Source organism: Ursus maritimus, unplaced genomic scaffold (assembly GCF_017311325.1).
Source record: "Ursus maritimus isolate PB19 unplaced genomic scaffold, ASM1731132v1 scaffold_11, whole genome shotgun sequence".
In the NCBI taxonomy this organism is placed as follows: Eukaryota; Metazoa; Chordata; class Mammalia; order Carnivora; family Ursidae; genus Ursus; species Ursus maritimus.
The window spans coordinates 38,923,775-38,950,365 of record NW_024423453.1 but is presented as its reverse complement, the minus strand read 5'-3'; the positions used below and the strand labels follow the sequence as shown (position 1 = coordinate 38,950,365).

General features: G+C 45.3%; 2 protein-coding genes across 5 annotated transcripts in view; one reads left to right on the top strand and one right to left on the bottom strand.

Annotated features, from left to right (window-relative positions):
- Window positions 1–14,794, top strand: part of LRBA (LPS responsive beige-like anchor protein) — a 762,114-nt gene extending 747,320 nt beyond the window's left edge. The window contains exons 54-57 of the mRNA XM_040626351.1: window positions 307–408; window positions 3,523–3,719; window positions 7,664–7,815; window positions 13,622–14,794. Coding sequence (XP_040482285.1) covers window positions 307–408; window positions 3,523–3,719; window positions 7,664–7,815; window positions 13,622–13,712 — 542 coding nt within the window. The 3' untranslated portion in view covers window positions 13,713–14,794. The remainder of the gene's footprint in view (window positions 1–306; window positions 409–3,522; window positions 3,720–7,663; window positions 7,816–13,621) is intronic.
- Window positions 14,795–19,147: 4,353 nt separating this feature from the next.
- DCLK2 (doublecortin like kinase 2) overlaps window positions 19,148–26,591 on the bottom strand; it is a 142,643-nt gene continuing 135,199 nt past the window's right edge. For 3 of the 4 annotated variants that reach the window (XM_008685466.2, XM_008685467.2, XM_008685468.2), the window contains one exon: window positions 19,148–22,558. In XM_008685466.2, the coding sequence (XP_008683688.1) occupies window positions 22,328–22,558 (231 nt within the window). In that variant the 3' untranslated portion in view covers window positions 19,148–22,327. Of the gene's footprint in view, window positions 22,559–24,844; window positions 24,928–26,591 lie in introns of all 4 variants that reach the window. The other variant, XR_005833899.1, reaches the window with a different exon arrangement.

Below are 26,591 nucleotides of genomic sequence, written 5' to 3'. Positions count from 1 at the left end.
TTTGGGAAGTATCTGAGTCATTCTACAATGCAGATTCTTGTCTTATTTTACTCTGTGTTTTCAACCACTGTTGCTTGATAATCATGTAAGGATTAGAAATTTGGCAGCTGGTCTACATACTCTAGCATATAGTTTGGATCTAGTGCTAAAACAGGATTTTTGGACAGATTTCCAAACTGTGAATTAAAGATTTAGGCATTATAGGAATTAGGAACAAGGTTTTGGTTGTTTAAGTAGAGGGAGTGGAGAGCGGTAATCCCCTGCATGAACTTGAATTGATTTGTTTTTATCTGTTTCTTCCTAAAGGTGAGACCACCACTCCTCGAGCCATTTTGACAGGCCATGACTATGAGATCACTTGTGCTGCTGTCTGTGCTGAGCTCGGCCTGGTGTTAAGTGGTTCCAAAGGTAAATCTGTGGTACCTTCATAAATGTATGAATTTTGTGTTTGCAAGGATGGATTTAGTACTTTTTTCTCTAAGCTATGCTGTCCGTTATAGTAGCTGTTAGCCACACAGGATTATTTAAATTAACTAAAATGTGTAAGTTAACTACATAGAGCTTACAATGCAGTTCCTTGGTGAGATCAGCCAGTTTTCAGGTGTTCACTGCTCACACATGACCGTGGCGGCTACTTACGGAGCAGCATAAATACAGAACATTTACCTCATTGCAGAAAATTGTGTTTCACAGCATTGCTCTGAAGAGGGAAGCAGGCACAAGGAACATCTTCGTCTCTCTGTTTATTCTTCCGGAGTCTGGGCTGGGTTTCATCTCACACCTGGAGGGAACTCGACATGATCTGGTTTAACTTCCAAATCTCAGAACGAGGCAGGAGCCAGGATGGCATTGAGAATGGAGTGGGGAGATCCTTAAGCTGATTCGCCTGGAGGTCTGCCCTTGCCACATCATCATATGTTTAGGCCAAAGATATGAAGCAAGCTTTCAAAGAGCACACGCAACAAATGAGGATCTAACCTGGAACATAGCTGTTTCTAATTCATTGCTTATTCCATCGCAGTAGTTTCTCCATCTCTCTGTCTCTCTGTTCTGAGCTGAGGTCTGAACACACAAAAAAGTACTGTAATCCTATGTCTTTGAAGGTTATCTGGTGGGGATGCAAGAAGTATTTGACTCACCTTATGTGTGTCTCGAACTATAATACTTCGTCTCACTAACAAGACTTATTAAATATTCAAAGGATTGTATTTAAAAATTTAGCTGGTCAAGGCAATGAAATAATGGTAAGAAGAATTCTATACCTACTAGATTTTTTTTTCTTTCTTATACCTAAGAATTTCATATATCCTGAGCAAATGTAAGTTCTTGGACTATGTGGGATTCAAATTAGACACAGGGGCGCCCGGCTGGCTCAGTCGATAGAGCGTGCAACTCTCGATCTCAGGGTTGTGAGTTTGAGCCCCACATTGGGTATAGAGCTTACTTAAAAATAAAATGTTAAAAAAAACCACACACACACAAAATTAAACATGTAAAATAATCCTATCATAGTAAAGGTCATCCTTGCTTTGGGTGGTAGTGCAGGACCATAAATATGACCATACAAGCTGAACACCATGTAGACGGATTGTAACAGTCAGTGGGGGACATTTGGGGTTGTTTCATGGCTTTTAAAATTTTTTGTCAAAACACTAAAAATTCGTTTATACAGTTTTATACACACACGCACATACATGGGCACAAAAAACCCAGTTAAACTCACATTTACATAATACACTAAAACATTAGAAACATTGAAAATTAAAGTGTTTTCCTCATGAGAAACTTATCAAGAGTAGAACAGTGCTTGCCTCCTTCTCTTTGTAGAACTTAAGATAAAGAGCGAGAATCTTTTCTGTGCTTTGACCAATTGTCATCCCCCTTCAAAGTTTTGGTCAGCTTCCAACATTCTCTCTTATGTGCATTCAGCATCATGAAACCTCCCCTTGGGTTCCTTTAAAGCAAAGGATCTTGCTGGCATCACTTCTTCTGTGATGTCATCATTTTTGTTACAACCCCTTTTCTAATCTATGTCACTAATCTATGTCACCTTCACGGATTTCCTCTGGCTGCATATCTATAGTCTCTCAGCAACATCAACATTTCCAGAATCAGTTCTTTCTACTGTGACCCCATTTATAGTCACTCACAAAGTTCACTTTCAGCTTTATCACTTTTAATTTCCTTTTGGCCAGTAGTCCCTTTTGATGATCCATTTTTGTAAAATGTCACGTGGTTTCTCACTGGAGATGAGTTAGCTCTGTGTGCACGGACCAAGGAACGGACCGTCAGCGACCACTCACTGACAGACTCTGAAGGAAATGATGTGGTTGGTCACTCCTGTTGCACATCCGTTACTTACATAGTCATTTGTGGACTGAAGCGCTAGTCACAAAATGTGAACTTCACGCAATGACTGTGAAACCTGAAGTTTGAACTGTAGTGAGGGACTGGTGTCATTTAAAGAGTGATCCTGGATACTCATGCATGCTGGGACTACGCGAAGCAGAGGCTGCTGGTTTGTATTTATGTTGAGAATACAAAAAGCTTAGAAACTCCCTGAGCAGTCAAGAAAAAGCAGAGAACCTGATTTTCAAAAGGGCACGCTCTTCGTAGTCTTGTGGGGTCAGGTCACAAGTCCCCGTAGGCCTGAGTGATTTAGCTTGGAGCTCAGCAGGCCTTAGACTCGTTACCCCTCTTGTCGGACGCAGGCAGCTTTAGAACCGACGCCTCACACGGTGGTTTCGGTTACCTGCCCCTTCACTGTACACGTAGCAGGCATCAACAAAAATGAAAGCGCTCCGATAGGTGTGCGCTCGCCAGCAGCTCCCATCCTCCTCAGGCAGCTCAGCCTGGAGGGCAGCCTGGGGACGTTGGGAGTGTGGGTGCCGCTCACTTTGGGGGCAGCGGGCAAGTGTACTCACTGGTGGGAGGATCTGTGCGTGAATTTACTGGGAGAGAGGGAGTACGCGGGGGGGGGGGGGGGGGAGTAGGTGGACAACCAGCGACGTTCTTTCATTGGGAAGTAACGAGCGGTGGGAGGAAGAAGGCTGGGGCCTCCCGAAGCTGCTCTAATGAGCTGTCCCCGCGTGGGCCCAGTGTGGCCACTGCTGTTGGGGCCCCTGGGACATGCAGGCAGAGCTCATCATCGTGAGCTTGATGGCAGCCTGTGTTTAACTGTGGCCCAGCCTTCCCAGAAGCACCTCTAGGATTTGGAATTTGTCCTGTTCCTTTCTGAATGCGTCCTGTTTTAATCGTCTCTTGGCATAATGAATTTCATAAAGGAGCTCCCTGTCTCTTGAGAAGTACACTTGAGTGTATACGACCTGGCTTTGCTCCTCTCCCAAGTAGAAGGTGAGATCTGGCCAGCATGCAGAGGACATTTTGTAAAATAACATATAGAAGATATGTAATTTTTAAAGGGTTCCTACAGCTGTGTGATCCTGTTTGAGCTGTGCTCAAGATTCATTTCACATCTGTCATCATTAAAAAAATTTTTGTCTTTTGTTTCTCTTTTCTCAGAAGGACCATGTCTCATACATTCCATGAATGGAGACTTGTTAAGGACTTTGGAAGGTCCTGAGACCTGCCTGAAACCAAAACTCATTCAGGCGTCAAGAGAGGGTCATTGTGTCATATTCTATGAAAATGGCTGCTTCTGTACATTCAGCGTGAACGGGAAACTCCAGGCCACTATGGAAACAGATGATAACATAAGGGTGAGTACACTACAGACTTTTCACCCTTCTAGATCTTGACCTCCAAGTGTGGCAAGTGAGGAGGGGAGAGGGTTCACTAGAGAGACCTCTGTTTTGGTCACAGACACCTTTCCACGCCAGAAGAAAATCATCAGGCGGCACTTGGACAGGGCTCGCGTGTTGACAGACCACGGCGTGTGCCGGCCATGCTGACGGCGTCGCTCAGCCAGAGAGCTCTGTGCGTGACAGCACGCCCTGAAGCCAACCTGGGTGGCTTTCAGTAGCCTTGTTTGGCTTTTTTTTTTTTTTCCTCTCAGAAAGTTGACTGCACATGGTTGTTTTCTGAGTATCAAAGCTGCAGGAGTAGACCAGGCCACACCTGACCTGGCTCCTCTGCACACGTGAATCGGTGGCTGGTGGGAGCCGCAGGGTTCATGACTAGTCAGGGGTAGTATCTCATTCCAGACTTGACTTCTTGAATAACAAGACCAACACTTACCAAGTTAAGGGAGTTGGGCTTCCAGTTATCATGGGAATTAGGCAGACATTTTTTCCCTTTTGATAAACAAGGAATGGTAATGCTAGTGGACCTTCTGGAGTCTTGCTTCATTTTCAGGACATGACTCCAAAAGTATTAGAGGTTAAAGAAAACAGTAAGGACTGCTCTTTGAAGAGGCTGTTTTTTCAAGGTCCTCCTTTTCTCACTACCCTCCCTCTGGGGCAGCTTAAGATAAAATGAAGCTGTGGTGTTCCTGTCATTTTCTGGGATGAGGTTGGAGGTGCATGTGAACTGTGTACGGTGAGGGGACTCCGGACGTGTCGGGGGTGCGAAGCGGGAGGCCTCTGCCCTCCGAGTTTGTCTTTAAGCTGGCTCTGGACGTTATGGTCGCTGCTCTTACCAACCCAGGGCAGCTTAGAGGACATCAATTCTCTGTTTCCCAGACCTGATCTGATTCCCCCCTTCTCTCAAGTAAACAAATACTGGGGTCAGGAAGTATTAGGAAACAACCCTAAATATAGATGACGTTGATGAAATGAAGGGCCCTTGCTGCTTCTGTATCGCAGCATTGACTTCTTAATTCAGTGTGTTCTCCATTTTGCTCTGCGAGTTTTCTTCCCTGTATTTTGACTGCCTCTACCACAAAGGCATGTACTCCTACTTTTATTTTTCCCTTCCTTCCCATAATACTTCATTTAAACCAAGTACACATCAGAGGATTTTCCTTTCCTCTTTTCTTTACAATAATAATGTTGATAATCTGTCACTTTGAGTTACGATTATACTGTCAGCAACACTAATAAATCTGTAAAATAATTTGAAATCCCTTGCTGGCTAAAACAATATCTGTGGCATTTCAGTTAGTACTGAAGGCTCTGGGAAGTTCCTTGAGGCAATAGTAAGGAGGCTTTCTGCAGACTGTTCATACATACATGCTTTTCCTCTCTGCCCTATAGCCATTGTTTTTTTTTTCCCCCTGTAATATTTCCCACTGGATTTTAGGCTTAAACAATCCGTTGCCTTTTTCCCAGCACTCCTGCACTTTATCATGCTAACTTGCTAGTGGCAACTGTGTGATTAAAACAAGCTTGCCTCAAATGAGCCCTACCTGCCCATGGCTCCAGAGACTGACACTTTCACAGCTCACTGCCTGGGGAGGGAGGGAGAGAGGAAGAATAAGAGACATCACAGAGCAAAACTCTCCAGTTCCACCCTGCAGTCGGAGCTGTATAAGGAAAAGAGACCATGGAAACAAATTAGTCATCAGCTCAGACCAGAAATTAAGTTTCTTTGAAATACCAAGACCCTGCAGGCAGGCAGCCTGGGGAACCTCTGCGCTAATCAAGGCTTCCCACCTGTTTTTATTTAGATGCCAGATTGTTCGGTGGCGTTTGGTTACCGTATCATAGCACATCAGCTGGGCAGTGTTTAGATGTCTTAATGAGTAACTTAAATTAAGTGGGCAGCCTGTACAGAGCAGCAAAGTTATTTTATCCTAAACGAAGGATAACCACCATTTCACCCATAGGAACTCATTTATTTTCTTTTTCTGGGGAAGCTGTGTTTTAGGACATGATCACGCCCGGCAGACTGCTATGGCCGTAGAAACCAGGGCAGCAGCGGTGGCATTGTCCAAGGCACTCCGGATTCCAGGGGACTCTCACATGTCTCTGGGGCCCTCTTAAAACCTCTAGTCTCAACCCAGCCCGGACACTGAGGAGAGATGTTAGAGTTAACTCTGTGAGCGCTGGTTTGGGTGGAAGACCGGGCGCCCTCAGTAAATGTCACCGGGGAACTTGACAGGCTCCTCCTGAGAAAGGCCAACAAAATACTTTTTCACTTCGGCAGGCACCTGGCTTATTAAAATGTTTTGGATGCCAATAAATGTATAATCCTAAAAATCCAGGCTTTAAGTCCAGACAGAACTAGGATTAGCAATTCTTTACTAGAACAAAGAGTTAAAGATTAATAGTTTAAATTTATGTTTTACTATAGCACTTATCCAGCAGAAAGCCTCAGGTATAAAACTCAAGTGAACCACAACCATAAGGTTAATGGATTTTCATCAGCTGAATTTTGTAAGTGTAGCAAATAATTGTTTGCCCCAGCCCATACTGCAGGTCCCTGGTAGCCCTTAGCGATCGCCATTTGTGACCTGAATGGGGGGAAAGGATGTTGATTTTTACTTATATTGAAAAATCTTACTATTAATGTATTGGGTTAAGATTTAGAGAATACTTCTTACCTGTAACTATCTTCCATACATGGGTTTTTTTCCTTAGGTGTATTTTTGTATTCTTGAGAATACAAAGACCAGTAAAAGTTGGCATTTATGTAAATGTGAATTGAATGGTTATGGAACAGTCCTTACTTTTCTAGGATTTTTTAAAAATTTTGTCAAAGGGCAGGTTACAGACTTAAGGCAACTATACTAAAACTGTGTGCAGACCAGAGTAAAATATATTTTCAGCAGTTAGATTTTTTTCTTTCTGGCTTACTAGCACAATCTGTCTTCCCATATTCACTGTCCAGGTAGACATAGGATTACAGGTGTTTACACTTTCTCTGTAAAAGGATAAAAAACATTTGCGGCTTTGCAGGCTCTGTATTCTGTTGTAGTCACTTGTGAGAGTGGCCATAAATGAACGGGTGTGGTTATGTTCCAATAACTCGTATTTGCAGGCACTGAAATTTGGAATTCATATAATCTTCACATGTCATGGAATATTATTCTTCAATTTTTTCCAACCACTAAAAATGTAAAAAGTCATATAAAAACACGCAGTGGTCTGCATTTGGCCGCATTTACAGGACTGAAGAGCTAATTCCATGTCTGTACTTCCTGTTCGTACCAACAGGAAGCAGTCAGTCCTGGGGCAAGGAGAAAATGCTTCACCTGGGGTTTAATCACCCTGGAAGCTGGTTCTCTATCTGCCAAGCTGTCTTCCTAACTGCTGTAAAAATCCAGCAGGCCTAGCGAAGGTGCTAAAGCTCTCGGTCTTCTCCTGTGGGGCCCTCGCCCCAAAGGCAGCAGTGTTTTATTGGGGATCTGAGGTCAGCTAGCACTGCCTGCCCAGCCTTGGTACAAAATGGGCTTGGCACATCCACACTACAACTCGAGAGATGCCAGGAGGCTCCTCATTTTAGAATGCTGGTCCCAGGCCACAGCAATTTAAATAGTAGTCACAGAGCTGGAAGAGTTTGCCACCTCATCTTTAAAAAAGCAAAAATTAAAAAAACAAAACCTCAAACACTGCCTAACTTTGTCCATTTGATTTTTGAAAAATGGCAAAAGTTTTCTGTAACTCCTGATTTCCTAAAACCTCCTTTAAAACCTCCTTAGGAACACATGCGTCCACTCTCTCCCTGCATTGAGTGGCTTCATGGTGGAGGAATGAAACACGGGGTGGGAGCCGGGATTCTCCTAGGGCCACAGCTCTACTGAATATTACTGTGTCTCTCCTAGGCCATCCAGCTGAGCCGAGATGGGCAGTACCTGCTCACAGGAGGAGACAACGGTGTGGTCATGGTCTGGCAGGTGTCTGACCTCAAGCACCTCTTTGCCTATCCAGGCTGCGATGCTGGAATCCGGGCCATGGCGCTGTCTTACGACCAGAGGTAACACTGAAATCATGATCTACTGATGGGGATAGGAAAAACTGGAGGGAATTTATTTAAATGGGCTGATGGGTAGACTGGGTCTTGGGAATCACCTGGGCAATCAAAAAAGCCAGTAACTATTGGGGTTTTTTTTTAAAGTGTGATTTTCTTTTTGATGGCATTGCCACTCTTGGACAAAGGCTGAATTCTCCAGCAACTGACAGGATTTAAGTAACAAAGACTGTCATTATATTGCCATAAAGCTTTTTATATTTCTTTGAGTACTTTCTCTTAAGATTTCAGAGCTGTAAACATGTTTAATATAAAATGCCTGTGTCTCTGTCCATGAGAATTCTATGAAGAGATTTGCCTTATTTCCTAAAACCTTCCAAGTGGTAAATTTTGGGGAGATAGTTTTCGGTATCTTATTTCTTCTTAATATACAGTCACAGATTTTAGTTCCTCATTTTTCATTGTGCTAACATATACATAAAACTTACCACCTTTTTGGTGTACAAGTCAGTGGTATTACGTACATTCACACTGTAGTACAACTGTCACCACTGTCCGTCTCCAGTTCTTTTCATAAGTTTTTCATCATCCCAAAGAGAAGTTCTGTACCCATTAAACACTAACTTCCATTTTCCCTCCCAGAGCTCCATCCCGCTCACCTCAACACAGTGTCTGTCTCAATGAATTTGCTTCTTCCAGGTACTTCGTAGAAGTGGAAGCATAAAATATTTGTCCTGTTGTAGCATGTATCAAGCTGATTCCTTTTTAAGGCTGAATAGTACATGCCACTCTGTGTAGCCATTCATGTGTTGACATTTTGGTTGTTTTCACCTTTTGGCAATTGTGAATAATGTTGCCATGAACATTCACATACAAATATCTGTTCAGATTCCTGTTTTCACTTATTTGGGATAGACAGCCAGGAGTGGGATGGTTGAGTCATACGGTAATTCTATGTTTAACTTTTTGAGGAGCTGCCGAACTGTTCCCCACAGCGGCTGCACCATTTTACATTCCCACCAGCAGTGCACAAGGACTCCAGTTTCTCCTCATCCTCAGTACCTGTTATGTCCTGGTTGTGGTTTATTTTTTATTTTTAATCATATCCATCCCAGTGGGTGTAAAATGGTCTCTTACTGTGGTTTTGATCTGCATTTCCCTAATGACCAGTGGTGTTGATTTTGCACTCTTAATAGTGTCCTCTGATGTGCAAAAGTTTTTAATTTTGATGAAGTCTTTTTTTTGCTGTCATTGCAAACACTTTCAGCATATGCAAGAAATCACTGCAAAATCCAGTGTCATGAAGTTTTCCCTATGAGTTGTAGAGTTGTAACGCTCATGTTTAGTTTTTGATCCATTTTGAATTCATGTCTGTATAGGAGGGTAGATAAAGATCCAGTTTCATTCTTTTGCATGTGGGTATCGGTTTTTCCAACACTATTTGTTGAAAAGAGTGTCCTTTCCCCCACTAGATGGTCTTAACACTTCTCAAAAATCACTTGACCATATATATGAGTTTATTTCTGGGTTCTCTATTCTATTGGTCCATATGCCAGTACCAAACTGTTTTGATTACTATAGCTTTGTGGGAAGTTTTGAAATCATGAAGTACAAGACATCTGATTTTTTTTTTTTAAAGATTGTTTTTGGCTATTTGGGGTTCCTTGATAATCCATTATGAATTTTAAGATGGGTTTTTCTATTTTTCAAAAAAAAAAAAAGCAGGGGAGCAATTCTGATAGGGATTGGGTTGAATCTGTTGATTGTTTTAGCTAATATGGTCATTTTAACAATATTAAATCTTCCAGTCTGTGAACACAGATGTCTTTCCATTTATATTTTCTTCAGTCTCTTTCAGCAGCATTTTATAGTTTGTAATATACATATTTTTTGTCTCCTTGGTTAAATTTATTATTTTTTCATTTTGCTATTGTAAATGAAATTGTTCTTAATTTCCTTTTCAGATTTTTTTCATTGTCTATGTACAGAAATGCAGCTTATTTTTGTGTTGATTTTATATTTTGCAACTTTGTTGAATTCATTAATTCTAACAGGTCTTTTTGTGGAATCCTTAGGATTTCCTACATATAAGGTCATATCATCTGTAATAGAAATAATTTTACTTCTTCGAACTTTCCAATTCAGATGGTTATTTTTTTTGTCTTGCCTAAGTGCTCTGGCTAGAACTCTCAGTACCATACTGAACTGGTAAAAGTGTTTATTTTTGTCTTGTTTCTGATAATAGAAGAAAAGCTTTGAGTATGATATTAGCTGTGGGTTTTTCATAAATTCCCTTTACCATATTTATGTACTTTCCATCTATTCCTAGTTTGAGTACTATCATAAAACCATGTTGAATTTTGGGAAATGCCTCTTGGTCATCAGTTGAGGTGATTCAGTAGGTTTTTGTTAGTTCTGCTAATGTGGTAGATTACATTGATTTTTGTATGTTGAACCATCCTTGCATTCCAAGAATAACCCATCTTGGTCATGGTGTATAATCCTTTTAATATGCAGCTGAATTAGGTTTGCTAATATTTGTTGAAGATTTTTGTAGCAGTATTCATAAGGGATACTGATCTGTAATTTTCATTTCTTTTAGTGTCTCTTTGTAGTGACACTTTGTGGTGTCTGGGTTAATGCTGGCCTCACTGAATGAGTTAGGAAGTGTTCTCTTTAGTTTTTTTAGAAGTTAAGAGTTGATGTTAATTGTTCTTTAAATGTCTGGTAGAATTCACCACTGAAGCCATCTAGTCCAGTGCTTTTCTTTTTTGGGAGGCTTTTGATTATTGATTCAGTCTCCTTAGTAGTTATAAGTCTATTCATATTTTCTATTTTTTCATGCTCTAGTTTTGGTATAGTGTGTGTTTTTAAGAATTTTTCCATTTCAGGGGCACCTGGCTGGCTCAGTCACTGGAGTGTGCAACTCTTAATCCCGGGGTTGTGAGTTCAGTCCCCATGTTGGGTGTAGCGATTACTTAACATCTATCTATTTAAAGCTTTTATTTGAGAGAGAGCATGAGCGGGGGGAGGGGCAGATGGAGAGGAAGAAGCAGACTCCCCACTGAGCAGGGAGCCTGACATGGGGCTCAATCCCAGGATCCTGGGATGATGACCTGAGCCGAAGGCAAGCTGCTTAACTGACTGAGCCACCCAGGAGCCCCTAAAATCTTTTAAAAAAAAGAAAAGAAAAAAGTTTTCCATTTCATCTATTCCATTTGATCTAATTTGTTGGCATACAATTGTTCCTAGTAATCTCTTATAATCCTCTTTTATTTGGTAGTAACATCTCTATGATCTTAGTAGTTTGGTCCTCTCTTTTAGTCAATCTAGCTAAAAGTTTGTCAATTTTGTTAACCTTTTCAAAGAACGAGCTCTTGCTTTTCTTGATTTTTCTCCCATCTTTTCTATCCTCTATTTTATCTCCACTCTAATCCTTATTATTTCCTTCCTTCTGTTAGCTTTGAGTTTAGTTTGCTCTTTTTCTAGTTCAAGGTGTAGAATTAGTTTACTGAGATCTTTGTTTTTAATATATGTATTTACCATTATAAACTGCCCTCAGCATTGCATTGTTTTGATTTGTTGTGTTTGTTTTCATTTGTCTCAGTTATTTTCTAATTTCTATTCAGATTTCTGTGACTCATTGGTTGCTTAATTTCTATATTTTTGTGAATTTTCCAGTTTTCCTTCTGTTATTGATGTCTAGTTCTATTATGATCAGAAAAGATACTTTGTATGATTTTTAAATGTATTAAGCCTAGTGTGGTGGCCTAACATGCTTTATTCTGGAAAATGCTCCATGCGCACTTGAGAAAAATGTCTCTTCTGCTGAGCAGGGAGCCTGATGCAGGGCTCAATCCAGAAACCCTGGGATCATGACCTGACCCAAAGGCAGACGCCTAACCAACTGAGCCACCCAGATGCCCCAGTCCACTTGGTTTTTAGTATTGTTTAGGTCCTCTATTTCCTTCTGGTTGTTCTACCCATTATTTGAAAGTACTGAAGTCTGCAACTATTATTGTAGAACTGTTTATTTTTCTCTTCCATTCTGTCAGTTTGGGCTCCATGTATCTTGCCGGGGCTCTGATATTTGGTGCACCTATGTTTGTACGGCACACTTCATTTTATTGTGCTTTGCGGATACTATTTTTACAAACTGAAGTTTTGTGGCAACCCTGTGTTGAGCAAGTCTGCCATTTTTCCAACAACATTTGCTTGTGTGTCTGTCACATTGATAATTCTCACAGTATTTCAAACTTTTTCATTCTGTTTGTTACGGTGATCTGTGATTACAACTTGCAGAAAGCTCAGATGATGCTTAGCAGTTTTTAGCAATAAAGTAATTTTAATTAAGGTATGTACATTTTTTAGACATGCTATTGCACACTCACTAGACTACAGTGTAAATGTAAACGTAACTTTCACATGCACCAGGAAACCAAAAATTCATCTGATTCACTGTATTGCAGTGGTCTAGAACCAACAGGTATGCCTGTAATTGCTATATCTTCTTGATAAACTGACCATTTAATCGATAATGTCCTTTGTCTCATAACAGATGTTGACTTAAAGCTTACTTTGACATTAGTACACCACTCCAGCTCTCTCATTACTATTTGCATGGAATATCTTCTTCCATCCTGTCACTTTCAACCTGTTTGTGTCTTTGGATCTAAAGCAACCATCTCGTAGACAGCATATAGTTTGATCATGTTTTTTATCCACTGTACCAGTGTCTCTTGATTGGAGAGTTCAACACCTTCACAGTTAAAGCAATTACTGATAAGACTTTTGCCATTTTACTATTTGTTTTCTATGTGTCTTAGAGCTTTTTTTGTCTGTCATTTCCTCATTACTGCCTTTTGTTTGGTTGGTTTTTTTGGTAGTGGCACATTTTAGCTCCTACTTTTGATAGGAGGTAGTAGGAAGGATATTGAAAATGACTTACAAGGACTGGCCCTACCAGACCACTCAGAGGAAAGTCTATGGTAATAAGCTCCCCTAAACTGTTCATCTCACTGCTCTGCAGGTTTTCCCTGCACCACCTTCTCAGGGCCAGGGGAGCACGCAGCGGCAGCTCCTGTCTTCAGTGATCATTTCAGTGAGTTCACAGTCTTATGAGGACTAGGCCCCCGTCCACATCTTCTGCAGAGCAGAGCTCGGCCCAAGTCACAGGCAGCACTCTGCTTTCTTACTCTTCCTTGATTCTGTCCCTGCCAGAGAGATCTCCGTCACGTAATTGTGTGCCACTTCCTCCACCAGCAAGTACTTTGAGTTTGCTTCTGATACCTCATAGAAAAGACAGGGGAAAGGTACAGCATAGGGACCAGAGACAGTGGTATGGTGCTGGCATCGCATGGTGACAGACGGGAGCTACGCTTGTGAGTACAGGGTAATGTGCAGCGTTGCAGAATCACTATGTTGTATATCTGAAACTAACGTGTCCTTGCATGTCGACTAGACTTCAATTTCATATAAAAATAAAAGCTAGGGCTCACCAGTCCAGCGCCCCCCCCCCCCCCGAAGTGATCAGGTCTAACAGGTGTTTGTTAGTGACTCATCCTGCACACACCAGCTCGCGTTCAGTAAGAAGGCAAGCCGTGCTGTGGCGTATGGGAGGTAGCATTCTGAGCTTGCTCAGTGTTGTGCCCCAATCCTCAGAAAACGTACCACAGTCCTCACAGATTGTTAGGTTTCACTGCCGTCTTCTAGATTTGCCTTGTAGATTTGGGGAAGGCAGTTCTTTCTTTAGGAACAGAGCCCTAGGAAACAGAGAAGTTTGTAAACCCCTCCTTCTCTCTGCTTCTCCCAGGTGCATCATTTCTGGCATGGCCTCAGGAAGCATTGTGCTGTTTTACAACGACTTTAACCGGTGGCATCACGAATACCAAACCCGCTACTGACGGTGACAGCTGCGCGGCAGCCTGGCCCCCAGCCTCGGTGTGGGGGGGGGTGGTAATTGGGAGCATCTTTCTCTTAGAAATCGTTATCACATCTGAATGTAACTTAAATTTGCTCTAAGAAGCAAAATATTTTTTAAAGTTAATTGCTATTTTTGTAGACTTTGCTTGACTTTTTTGGGGGGAATAGCAAAGCAGAAAATTGGCTGCTGGGTTCTGTAGTTTAAAAAATCTATATTTTTAGTCATAATGAGAAGTCTATTTTCACCAATTATGGAAACATACAGTGGAGCAAGTAAACCCACATATTCTAGCTATATTATGAAAAACCACTTCCCTTTATCTGTAATCTTGAGAAATACATGATTTTAACAATAGGGAAATGGGTTATAATACTGGGATAGGGAATTTTATGCTGTACTCTGGGTCCTGTATTTTTCCAAGCAATCGTGCTTCTTCAGCACTGGAATTTCTGGGATTTAAATTAAATAGTAATGTTTAAATTATGGTAAATGTAATTTAAAACATCTCGAATTATTTCTATCAATATTATTGTTCAAGCATGCTTTAGACCTAGAAAATTACGGTTCGGGGGAGGTTCATTTATTTTAGTGTGTGGGTAACATAAAGGATCTAATGTTATGCAAGTGTGAAGTAGTTACAATGTTTTATTTACAATGTTTTCCTGATACGTTGTCTTCATAGCACACCAAAATGAAATGATGGCAAGGCTCGTGGGCTCACAACGTTTGTTTTTCTTTTAAAGTAAATGCAAGTACCAAAGCTCACCCCTGAGGTTTGACTGTGCCCGGGCACTGAGGCAGAGCCATCAGCCGGGCTCCCCTCCCCCACTCCAGTCTGAGAACAGAGGCTACGAAGAGGTGGTGTAGGAAGCAACACCCATCTGACCTTCTCTTTGTTACTAAATATCTTCACCTTCCTTTGAGTAGCAGTTTGTACTAAGAAACATGTTATTTTGGTGTTGTATAATTCTACTTTTCTAGTAGATTGCTGTGTGGAAATCTGTGAAAACTATTTGAGAAAAGGTCTGTATTGCATAAATAAATTTTTTGTTAAGTTGTGAACATCGAGTTGAAATCAGCATCTCTCTCTCTCTCGTAACTTACCTAAAGGGGTCCCCTCCTATTTTCCAACGTTCAGCTCTTCTCTAAAAGCAAAGATTTGGAATGGAGCAACTCAGTTTGACCGAAAAAAATATTAAAATGGCATTTGTAATTGAATTTTTCAAAATATCTTTTCACTGCTAATTTAAAACATTGGTTAAACAATTATTTGCAAAGAAAATGTCAAACTCTGGTTTAGTCCCAGATTTTGAACAATAATCAATAAGAGACTCTCTTGAAAATAGGAACATGGACCGTGGCCAGACACCTCCCTCTTATCAAGACTTACTTACACAGAGGAGAACACTAGACCTATAGCTAAAATCCACCACTGTTCTATAAACCATTAAGAAAGAAAAAAATAGATGTGAGAATATACATTTTAGATCAAAGAAAAACCCAAGTTACTGGTAAATTAATTAAACATCCTCACTTTGGAAACTTTAGGGAAAATGGTAGAAGAAAATTTGGAATACCTACATCCTCTGCCAAGCATCTGATACTTCAGCTACCCCATTTCTACAAGCTTAAAGCAAAGTGAATACAGCAACTTCCTCTTGGAGCCTAAGAAGAAAATTGGTGCCTCCACTGCCTTTATTGGTTTTAAAACTCACTCACAACCATGGCAAATTAACAAAAACATAATACACATTACTTACGTATGTATTAGTTACATATTCCTTTACTCATAAAACAAATATAGCTGGTGTCAACACAAGGGCTAAGACAGAATCTGTTTACCATATTTGTTTGTTAGGATTTATTCAACATTCACTTATTTTAACCAATGTTAGCTACTTAAAAAAAATTACTTCAAATAAATTTAAACCAATGAAGGGAAAAAGTAAAAGTTGAGGTGGTCTGGGATGAAACTGGATGAGCTATGCAGACGGGAAGCGTGGCTGGCAGCACACTCACTAAATGGCCGTGGCTGAAAGTGTGCTGTGTTCCCTTTCCATACGGTAATTTACGGCTGGTTTTAAAATGCGCTGCCTCAAGAAATTCAGATTTTCCTCCCTGATAGTATTGATTCTTACTGAAACGCCACCAGTCAAGTCCTTGAGGATCTGTAACTTAAGAACAGCACACTGGATCTCTGGGAGAAAGCAGGCGGGCTGAGTGAATACAGGGCATGAAAATTTGACAAGCACCCTGACACACACTGATGGATGATTCCCTCTCAGACGAGAATCTCACTCCCCAGAGTACACCAAACAGCCATAAATAAATATTCTAACACGTTAATTCAATCAAAAGGAACGATTTTGCCCGCTGAAACATTTACTTCTACTGATCAGCCTACAGGACATGAAGATTCACAGTGACCCGCACAGGAACACCAAGAAGCTGCGTGTAGGACGTGAGGGAGCTTGGAACCTGGGGCTGCCCTTTGCCATTCAGCTCCAACAGCGGAGCAGAGCCCAAGGGCCAGCGGCCTGACAACCACACACACACCCACACCCACCCACCCACCCACCCACACACACCCTTGCTGTCAGATGGCCAGTGGGGTAGCAAGCCGGTGAGGGTCACGTCTGCCGGAGATGGCCAGGAATCCCCCATACAGCCAGACAGCACTTCCACTTCGCACCCTTTTCTTTGGCAAAGAGAATTGAATTAAAATAACGGGACATAGCTACCAAGACAGGAATTTAGGGGAGAGAGAGGTTTTTACTGGACAGGATTTCAAGAGCTCCTGGCCCTACAAATCATGGGCCTGGTCTGGTCCTTCCTACTGCACTGTCCTGCCCACCCGCCATCACTGGGAAAGAACATAGCACACCAACGACACAGATTCCTTCTGCATCCACATGGGATGAAGGATCCTACCACTGAGCTTGCTGGGGAAGCTCGGCCGGTTCCCGGGTGCATTACACGTCATGGGGTAGCAGCCAGCCCCCAGCTTCATCTCATCATATGACCTCATATTAGGCCAAAGCGTGTTCACAAATTAACAAGGAGGACGTGCCGTGAATCTCAAAACCTGCACACACCGTGCCTATCAGCAACTATGCCAGTGCCTGTCCTTGGCTCTTTCTGCCCCACTGCTGGGGAAAGAGTGTTTTCTACTTCAACTAGGAGAGCAACCAGCCTCACTACTCCCCTTTTTTGTAGCAGAAGCAAGCTGGGAAGTTTAAAAACTTCCTACACTGTAAAACGGAAGGAAAACACTGTAAAATAGCAAATCATTAACAAAGTACAAAAAATATTCGTTAAATTTTCTTTTGTCTATTTCCTCTCAGATATGTGGGGAAAACACCTTTTATATTTTCATCTGAATCAAATCTATAAATAGATTTGAAGAGTTGAGTCCGTGATGCACTTTTTGGGTCTCCCAACGTCATAAGATCACTATTTAAAAACCCAAGCCTACTATTGATGACACTGACACATCACTCCCAGCCCTCCCTGCTATGAACCAAAAATGCAGATTGCTCAAACCAAGGGATATCACATTGTTCCAATGAAACTGAGCATGGTTTGGTCTTTAGGCAAGCTGTCTTCTGGAGACAGCCAGGCTCTCCAGCAAAGGACGAAGGCAATGCACAAACGTTCCTATGAATTCTGAGACCTCAGCAGTGCTATGCCAGAAACATGCAGTGAATTACTTTCCTGTCTCAAGTTCAGGAATATTTTTCCTTGCCAAAACCAAAGTTGAGGGTGGGGGGAGCTAGGCAGGCTGTTATTTCCTCATACCTGGCAGGAAGCAACTGGCTGCTTTGCAGCTTTGAACTTGGACAACTTGAAGGACATTCCCCAGACCCGACTTCATCCTCTGCACAGACAGGTGCCCAACCCTCACAACTCACCACACTCAGCCCACCGGGTTGAAACCATCTTGACCACACTGCCCCAAATGACAGGGTTTTGTCTGGGAAAGGGTGGGGCAGAAGCGAAGGGCCGGCTGTGTACAAGCTGCACCCTTTCCTTCCCCTCAGCTGTCCAGTGAGGGCACCTTCCCACAGCTGACTGAGTTCAAGGCCGTAGGCTTTATCATAGGGGGGCCCCCTTCAAATCCACTGGCCAAGACTAAGCTAAGACGCACACACCGACTTCCTTCTGGAGAAACCACTCCCCTCGTCTAACAGAACTTCCCCGCCGCCCCTGTGACCTCAGGCCTCCTCAATCCCCACTTTTCTACCACTTTGCCAGGTGTCTCCGCCATCCCATCCCACCTCTGCCTGGGACACAGACGTCCCATCTAAAGCATGTCTGACCGCCTAGAGGACAGCCCAGCCGTAAGGCCAGCCTAGCCTCCCTGGGAACCGGGAGCAGCAAGTCCCGGCTCCAGCACGTCAGGATGAGCTCCTGATCCGAGTTTCCTCACTTACGGAGTGCGGACATTCACACCTCTCTCTCTCTCTCTCTCTCTCTCTCTCTCTCTCTCTCGGACGTGGAATGGCTCAGTGACACAGGAGGAAGTACTCTGTAAACTGTAAACTTCGGCGGGGCTTATTCTTTAGCAGCTAAGCATTTCCAAGGACTAGGCTGTCACTCCTTCAGAAAGCAGCTAATTCTGTCACTGGGCTGCCCTTTGATTAGAGTCACATCTGACCCTTCGTGCCTCCTACCTAACCTCGGACCACCATCCACAGTTAAGTACAATGAGTCTACACCCGCGGCTATGGAACACGTTTTTATACAGCTAGAGACATCTAGCGGACGTGCGTCTCGTTTCCCCTCGTGCCTTACGGTGCTGTCCCCTAGTCCCTGGCTGCCCAGGCTTCGAAGCCCGCACCCTCTGGCTGCCGTCCCTCGGATGACCACTGCCTCGTGCGCGCCACACACCTCCACGCCTTCCGAACAGACCTGCAGCCGCAGGAGGTCTCGGCTTCCAGGCCCAGGGCCCGCTCGCACTGGTCACGGCGCAGTTTCAGACCACGCCGACGGCTAGGCAGCTGTGCGGCGCCCCCTGGACGCTGACCGCTGCACTGCTCGCCCCGGTCTGTCCCACGCGCGGCCGCTCGAGGCCAGGAGCAGAACTTCAGCGCCTCACCCTGATTTCATGCCGCGGGTCCGGACCGGTGTTCTAACCTGCTGAGTCATGTTAAATCAGCCGTCCTGTTTAAAGCCTAGGTAAGCATTCTTTCTACATCGTCATCCACATCATATGCACAAACAAAACAAAAAAAGAAGAGGAACAAAGACCGAGAGGTGGCTTGTCTTTAGAGCTGCAGTGGCCGGTGTGGCCGGCATAGCTGCGTGGGCTCCCGAGCACTCACCACGTGCCGATCGCCAACCAAGATGTGCTGGAAATGTCAATACACACCAGATTTCAAGGATAAAAAAAAAAATATATCTCCAAGATTTTGCTTACATTGGTTGCATGTTCAATACTGTAGAGACATTGGGTTAAATCAGATATACTACAAAATTAATTTCACCCATTCCTTTTTAATGTGCCACCAGACAATGCCACCTTCAGCGGATGACACCGCATTTCCAGGGGGTGGCATGCTGTTCTAGAAGTCTTTCCCCACAACACCATAGGTCAGCACCCTTTCTTTCCATGTGGTCTGTGCTGAACGATCCTGTTTTCAAATTCACATTTCACAGTCATATCCATGAAAATATTCGGGGGAGTTCTGCCAAATGGTTTCAATCCATATATTCCATGTATTTCCATATCACAGCAAGCTTTCTGAAAAAAGAGAGACACCCGCCCTGACCCGTGGCCCAGGCGCTGAGCCCGGCAGGCACCCCAGGACGGTTTCAGCAGGCCGCCACTCCCCTTTTTCTATCCCTTCAAAGGTCAGTTTCTTCAAAGGTTAGATCCCCTGCTGGAGTAAGAGAATGAACATCCAACAAGGACCTGCCACTCTCACCGTGCAGGAGCGGAGGAACCAGCAGTTACATACCTGTATTTAATCTGGATTCTGAGAACAGAAGAATGTTTTCTAAACACGTGGCCAAATGAGCAACTTGCCTGTAGAGTCAGAGCCTTTATTAAGGATCATTACTGAGATGACCACTCACATCCGGGCCTTGATTTGCATCCCCTCCCCCCACCCCCGACAGGGCACCTTCCAAAGAGCACCACTTTGGAGATGAAGAACCTAAAACTGCATGGTGACTCTGTCTCCTGCCAACCCCGTTACTTGGGTAATGCCACCAAACTGTCTGGTTTGCTCCTTTACCAGCACACATCACTCGAGGTGTCTGTGGGATTAAGAGAACCCCAGAAGGACTGCTAGGCTGTGCTGCCACACCTACTTATGCCACTTCCTGTCTCCAGGCCATCCTCCCCCACCATGTCCCAGGCCACGTGAGGGGGGCGCAGAGGGCGGGAGCACGTGCTGGACAGAAGATGCTCCTTGGTCTTATCAGCCGACACAGCGCTGTCCGGCAATTCCGTTCTTAAGTTGTTAGCAAATGCCTTTGGACCTCAGTCCCAGGGAGGAGCTCAGGTTTCAGACTCTGATCCCTCCCAGAGGCCATGCTCCATCCCTACTTCCGTGTTCTCCTCTTCCCTTGACACGAGCTCTTCCTGCACCAGTAACAAAAATATTTCCACTGGAAGCCGTGAAAGCCTTGCTCTTTAACTCCTCAGTGAGGACAGAGACGTGCAGAAGGGTCTAGACCTGTACATCACGGCTTTTTGGAAACTGCCCTCCTCCTGAGGCCCGTACCTGCCGCAGCCGCGGGCCCGGGAAGCCCATCTGCGTTTTGTAACCAGCCTCCGGATCAAATCATGAGCCAGCACCAGCCCAGGGAGAAATCATCGCGTGGCTGGGGCCAGGCAGACGGGTCTCATTCCCTCAGCAGTGTGAAGGAAGAGATCTGGAGCTGAAGGAGATGGTCTCAAGGTCGGCCTCGGGAAGCAGCCTTGAGAAGCCGGGGACAGAAGCGGGACCAGGCTACACCAGGGCTGCAGGCGAGCAGGCGTTAGAAGAGAACAGAAACCAAGAGCCCAAATGCACCCAAAGCAGCAGACAGGAGACAGCACAGCGTCTGAGTCAGAGACAGGGATAAGACACAGCGGAAAAGCTGCCCTGACTCCCTATTTCCTATATAGCCTGACCTTCCTGACGTTGGTTCCACGGGATTCCTCTGCTGTACGTTACTCTTCCCTATCTATTCCTGAGCTCTTGTTGTGGGTTTCTGCACCTGTTACCAAATACACTTTGACCAAGATGCACTTTCACATGCTCTTCCCAAGCATCATTCTCTCTTCCCCCTCCTCACCCGAAACTTCATAAAGAGACACAGATACACCTGCGGGAACCTGGGGCACGGAAGCGTGCTTTGATCACACGTGCCCTGCAAAACAGCACCACACAATCCTTTGCCCACCCCCATCACTTTGTTCTCAAGAAGGGTTTATTGCAGGTTGGGTACACTTGTAAGAGGCAAAAGTCTAACAATGAGAATGAACTACAGGGCCCACCAGTTTAGAAGATGAGCGGGTAAAACAAATCTACCAATTATGTACAATTATTAAAAAGGGCAGGGTAGTGGGGAAAAACGGAAAAACTGCCAGCAGCCTTCCAGAAGGTTAATAACCGAGGATGTTTGCGGAGCACCTTCCTGCCCCAGTCCTGACTGTGCTTCGGCCCATGTTTCCCCAGTTGTTTCCGGCCAGCTCCGGATGACAAGCAGATGATGAAATAGAGTCTGGTGGCTGCTCAGATGCCTGGTTTATCCTGCTCTGCTAGAAGCCGGCTTGCTGAGAAGGAGCCACCTTGGCCCGGGTGATGCTGCATGCGCCAAGCCTCTCACGAAAAAGCCCAAAGGACAACTTCGTTAGCATTTCCTGATACATATGTGGGAAGAGTTGGGGAGAGAACACACCATGTCTAGGGGACAGAGTGACATTCCCCTGGAATCTGTGTACAAATCAGTATCCAGTGTCGTCTTAGGTAAGCCCGGCACCCCAAGCTCTATGGTGGGCTGCTTCCCCAGGCACCCAAAAGCACTTCTCAAAGTCTGGAATTAGTGTCTGATGACCAGACTGGCCTCTTGGGTGCTCACTTCCCCATCAGAAAGCCAGCCCTCCAAACCCCATCCGCTGAGGGAGGTACTGCGTCACGTCTCATAGGACACCCACAAAGGGACAAATGCAGTTCTAAGTTCCTCGTGAGAAAAAAAGGAACACTCCAAGTTTACTTAAATAAGGGAGAGATCTTGATTCGTCCAAAGTGTTTCTATAAAAATGCATTAAATCCCAGATAAAAGTTGCACATTCTCCTGGTGACACTGTACAATGTCCACTGAACCGAAAATACGTAATTTAAAATGAGCCACTTTGAATATGTGTCACCAAGGCTACCACTGCACAGGGCCCTCCAAGAACCAGAGGGCAGAGCCCAGAGTATGAAAAGAAGCAAAGCCCTGGCACAGAGCTCCTGGCTCCTGGCGGCCCTCGGGGGTGCCAGCAACCTTCCCGACGGCAGGCAGCGGAGAAAGGCTCTTCAGTAAGGGGACTGCGCGGCAGGCCCGAGCAGAAGAGGGGCTTTCCAGCAGCGCGGGGGCTCCAGCCCATCTGCCTGGGGCTCAGTCACGGTGGCGGCGCCAGGTCCCTGCCCGATCACAGCCCGAGGCAGCAGGGGTACCAGGGGGTGTGGGAGATTCCGGAGGGGCCGGGGCTGCTGCCGGCGCGGACACAGGGGGCTCCTCGGCTGAGGCTGAGGGAGGGACTGGAGAGGTCAGCTCCATCCCAGGTCGGCTGCTGTCCTGACAGTGCTTGCTGCAGAAGATCTGCCCCTCCTTATCTAGAGCTGTGTTCTGAGGAGAGAGCAGTGGAGACAACACATTAGCCCGGCCTAGGCTTGGGTCAGAGCTGCCACGACAGGAGCGCACGAGAGCATGCACAGGACTCGGAAACAGAAGAGGAGAAATAACATCGAGCTTCTCTTCTAACAGAAGCCTAAGGGAAGAGCCGTGGCTGAGGACACCCCTCCCCGGGCAGTTGGCCACGCTTGGCCTCGGCTCCTCACTCAGCGTCAGGCGGCCCTGGATGGCGGCCTGAGGCGATCCTTGTCTGGTTCTGAACTGGCCTGAGTTCTGAGTGCTTCTTCCCATGCCCAGATCTCATGCCCAGAAGAATCCTGGGACAATAAGCAAGCCCTACGAGAATGCTAAGGCTCTGACAGTTAGCTTTTCTAAGGCAAGTTTTTCCTCACAGGTTGAAGAGTGACTCTCATGTCATATAAATAAGTAATCCCCTTACAACCCAAGTGGCCGTATCATCTCTAAAAGCCCGCCATCTGATAGTGCGCCATTACCCATTTTTAGATCCTCCATGATCACCTGATCTGCTCTTCTTCTCTTCCTGGGCAGTTTTATCTTGTTATACCTCCATGTTTCGTTTTGTCTTGTTTTTTTTTTAAAAGTAAGCTCCAGGCCCAACGTGGGGCCTGAACTCACAACCCTGCGATCAAGAGTCGCCACACGCGCCACGGCGGAGCCAGCCAGGGGCCCCATGCCCGAAGTTTCTAATCTGCTCAACTCCTCAAGGAGCACAGAAACGGCCACAAACATGAAGAAATCGCCTTGCTTTTCTGACCTCAGACTCAGAGGTGAGACTTAAGTCTTCCTTTGCCTTAGTTTGAGCACTGCTTGCTTCTGCAGTGAAGCCCAGCCTGCTGTCATCTCACTGGGTTTCCAAAGGCGCTCTCAGGTCTCAGTTCTAAGTTAGCCTTTAGCTAAAAAGGCACAATGATCAGAAGGTGTTTTGTCATCTAACTACCCGGAGGGGAAAGGTAATACAGATTCTTCCAGTATTCTACAAGGTCTGGAGGAGACAGGAATAAACAACAGGGCCTTCTACGAGGGGCTTGCGTGGCTGCCTTGAGGGCACTCGGTATCAGCTGTGAAGCAGGCGTTCTCCACAGGTCCTTCCGAGCTCAAGCTGAACAGTCAGTACTTTCCGAGGACAATTTCAATTACCTGGAGGGTAGGTCACTGTGGAAAAGCCAAATCAGAAACTTAGCATTGCTCTTTAATAAGCTTGCAAGCTCCTCATAGGAGAGGAGGCGCTGAACATGGGGAGAGGCAGCATTCACTTCTTTTTCTACCACAACCTCCCTCCTGGGTCGAAGGAAACAATTCTCCAGTTATTTCTCCTTTTCTCTTCCTGTCAAGAGACCATGTATGTGTGCGGCAGAGCAAAGCATCGCAGTGCGGTTAGTACATACCATTGCCTTGGACCTAGTCAGAGGGAAGCAATGCAGGCAGCGGGACAGGCAGGAGAAGGGGGGAGAGAAGCGGGGACAGAAACTAGACTTACTTCAAACAGAAGCAACACGACTGAAACAGTTTTGTCTATCTTAAATTAGGCCCAAATCATTCCCAAATTTCCCCCTGAAAGAAACATCATCCGCCTGAGCGGGGAGAGCACTCCATGTGAATTCATCCTTTCTCAGGTTGGCTACCAGCTGCGGCGTGAACGAGGTTTCTTTAGAAACTCCCTCTTCTGCCACAAGATGGCCTCGTCCCGTCCTCGAGGCTGGGATGAGCCCCCTGGGAAAAACCTGGAGCCTGCCCTGCAAAGGCACTGTCCTTTAGGGTACTACGGACAAGTCAAAGAAAACCCAAGTGCTATTCAAAAACACGGGCCTGTCTTAGGCCAAAACCTCACCCAATAGAACTCTCTTCTCTTATCCCAAAGGCTCCACACCTGTCTAACGGATAAAAATGCATCTTCGGAAATGTAGCTGAAGAAAGAGAACAAAAGCCTTCGCAGAGGTACTTGTCCTATGTTGTTCACAAAAAGATGCTTTTTTGTCACCAAGTGAAAACTAGCCCCGAGCAGGAGAACTCCTGGGGTCCTCCTCTCTGCGCCCGCCAGCTCCTGATCTGGGACGGCAGGCAACGCGGCAAGCTGGGAAGTTTTCAAGTTTTCCAAGGGCATGTTTTGCTGGCTGGAAAGGCTGTCAGTAGGTACAGGAGACCCGCACCGCTGAGAAGCTGAGGGCTGGACACTGGTGTCAGAGGTCTGAGACAAGCATGCAGATTTAAGAGGGGCTGCGAATTAGAAGTTGCTCTGATTAAGCACAGCATGGTGAGTACCAGAATTCTGCTTCAGGATTCCCCACAGTCTCAACTGGGTACACAGTGAAACTCTGAAGTGTCTCTCACACTGTCAAATCAAACTGTCAAATCAAACGCAGACAATAGCATCAACTTTACTTTTTCCGCTGTAATTCACATGCCTGTCCTACCAGTTTCTCCCGGGCGCCTCAGGCACGGACTTGGGTTTGGGGCGCGAGGGCGCGAGAACCCGGGGAGTGACGGCAGACAGGACGGCTCCGACTGGCAGCTACACAGCAGTCACCTGAGGATTCGACCCCCCGGGCACGGATATCCTACTTCCACGACTATTTGTCTCTGTAGGAAACCAGGTCAGCCTCACCTACGCTCCTTATGAGAACGTATGAATACCAGGGAGAGTCCTTTGTGGTTCTTTACTTTGAATATAAAAAACATGGAAAACTGTTCCTAAGGGCAGGACACACAGACACAGAGTAGTGGTGAAGAGGAGGAGGAGGACAACACGAAGCATCGCAAGCTGCCCCCACACAACCATGCCCCAGGCCAGGTCCTCACTTGGGTGAGGATTAGCATGACATCCCCATGGGGGCCTTCTTGCCACTGCTTTTGGGAATGAGCCCCAAATTCACAGGCCAGCTTTTTGGCCATTGAGAATTGGTACCTCCAGAGACAAGCTTTACTGATTTCTCCTGTAGGTACTGAATGTGATAATGCCACTCAGCAGTTCCTCAGAGCTAACAACCTGCAGAGTTGTGTAGGGAACATGAGGTTAGACGGGACCCTGCCAACATGCTCAAAATGACAACTGAACACACATGAGAACACACAGTCACCACTGGAATTACAAATATGAGAGACGGTCGTTCCTTCACACAACCATCCAGTTAAAGCTCAGGGGTTTGAAATGTGACTATTGATTTCCTTCATCAGCAAGTGGAAAAATACCACTTGTAAACCCTAAGATACAGGTTCTGAGAGGCTCTAACTGTCATGATCCAGAACGGAGCCTATTTTGGGCCATAAGGGAAAGGGCTGGATCGTTCCAGAGCCTTGGTGGGGCCATAGGCCTTGGACCGTGACTCCTGCGTGGGCCCCAAGCCCATCGATGACCCAGGCAATGATGGTAAAACTCTCCTAAGCCCGGGCACAGTCCTGTAAAGGTCCTTCCTCTGGGAGACTATGAAGCTTAATTAACATAGTTATTAAATTTTGATTCTAAAAAACACTCTTCTTAAGGGGTTTCATTATGTGTCAAGGGTACCAATTTTTAATGTTTCATTTCTTTCTACATTTCACAGAAGCTGCCTTCCAGTGCATGCGGCCGGTCTGTAACTGGCCATCCATCCCACCCATCAGTGCTCGCTCTTACAGGGCAACCTCCTGAAAATGTTCTCAAGCTGTTGAGTCAATCAAGATGGTTCTTTTCTAAGTGTTTAAGCTTAATTCTGTGACAATTCTGACCTTCTCGGGGCTTTCAGCAGAATGCTGCTAAAATGCTAGAAAACCACAACTCAAGAGGCCTTCTCATCACTTCGGCACAGAGCACGCCAATGTCCTGCAACATGTCAAGAGACCCATTCTGCAAGCTCAGGCTCTGTCTGGGGGAGGGAAGCGGGGAGAGAGCACACTTCCTTGCAGGGGAGGAATAAGGGAGTTACAAGGACATCCAGAGGGCAGCCTCCCGGGGGGTGAAAGGAGAACGACAGACCACGCGTGGTGCTGAAGGGTGGAATGTCAACAAAACCTCCCCCAGTGTTCTCTCTTC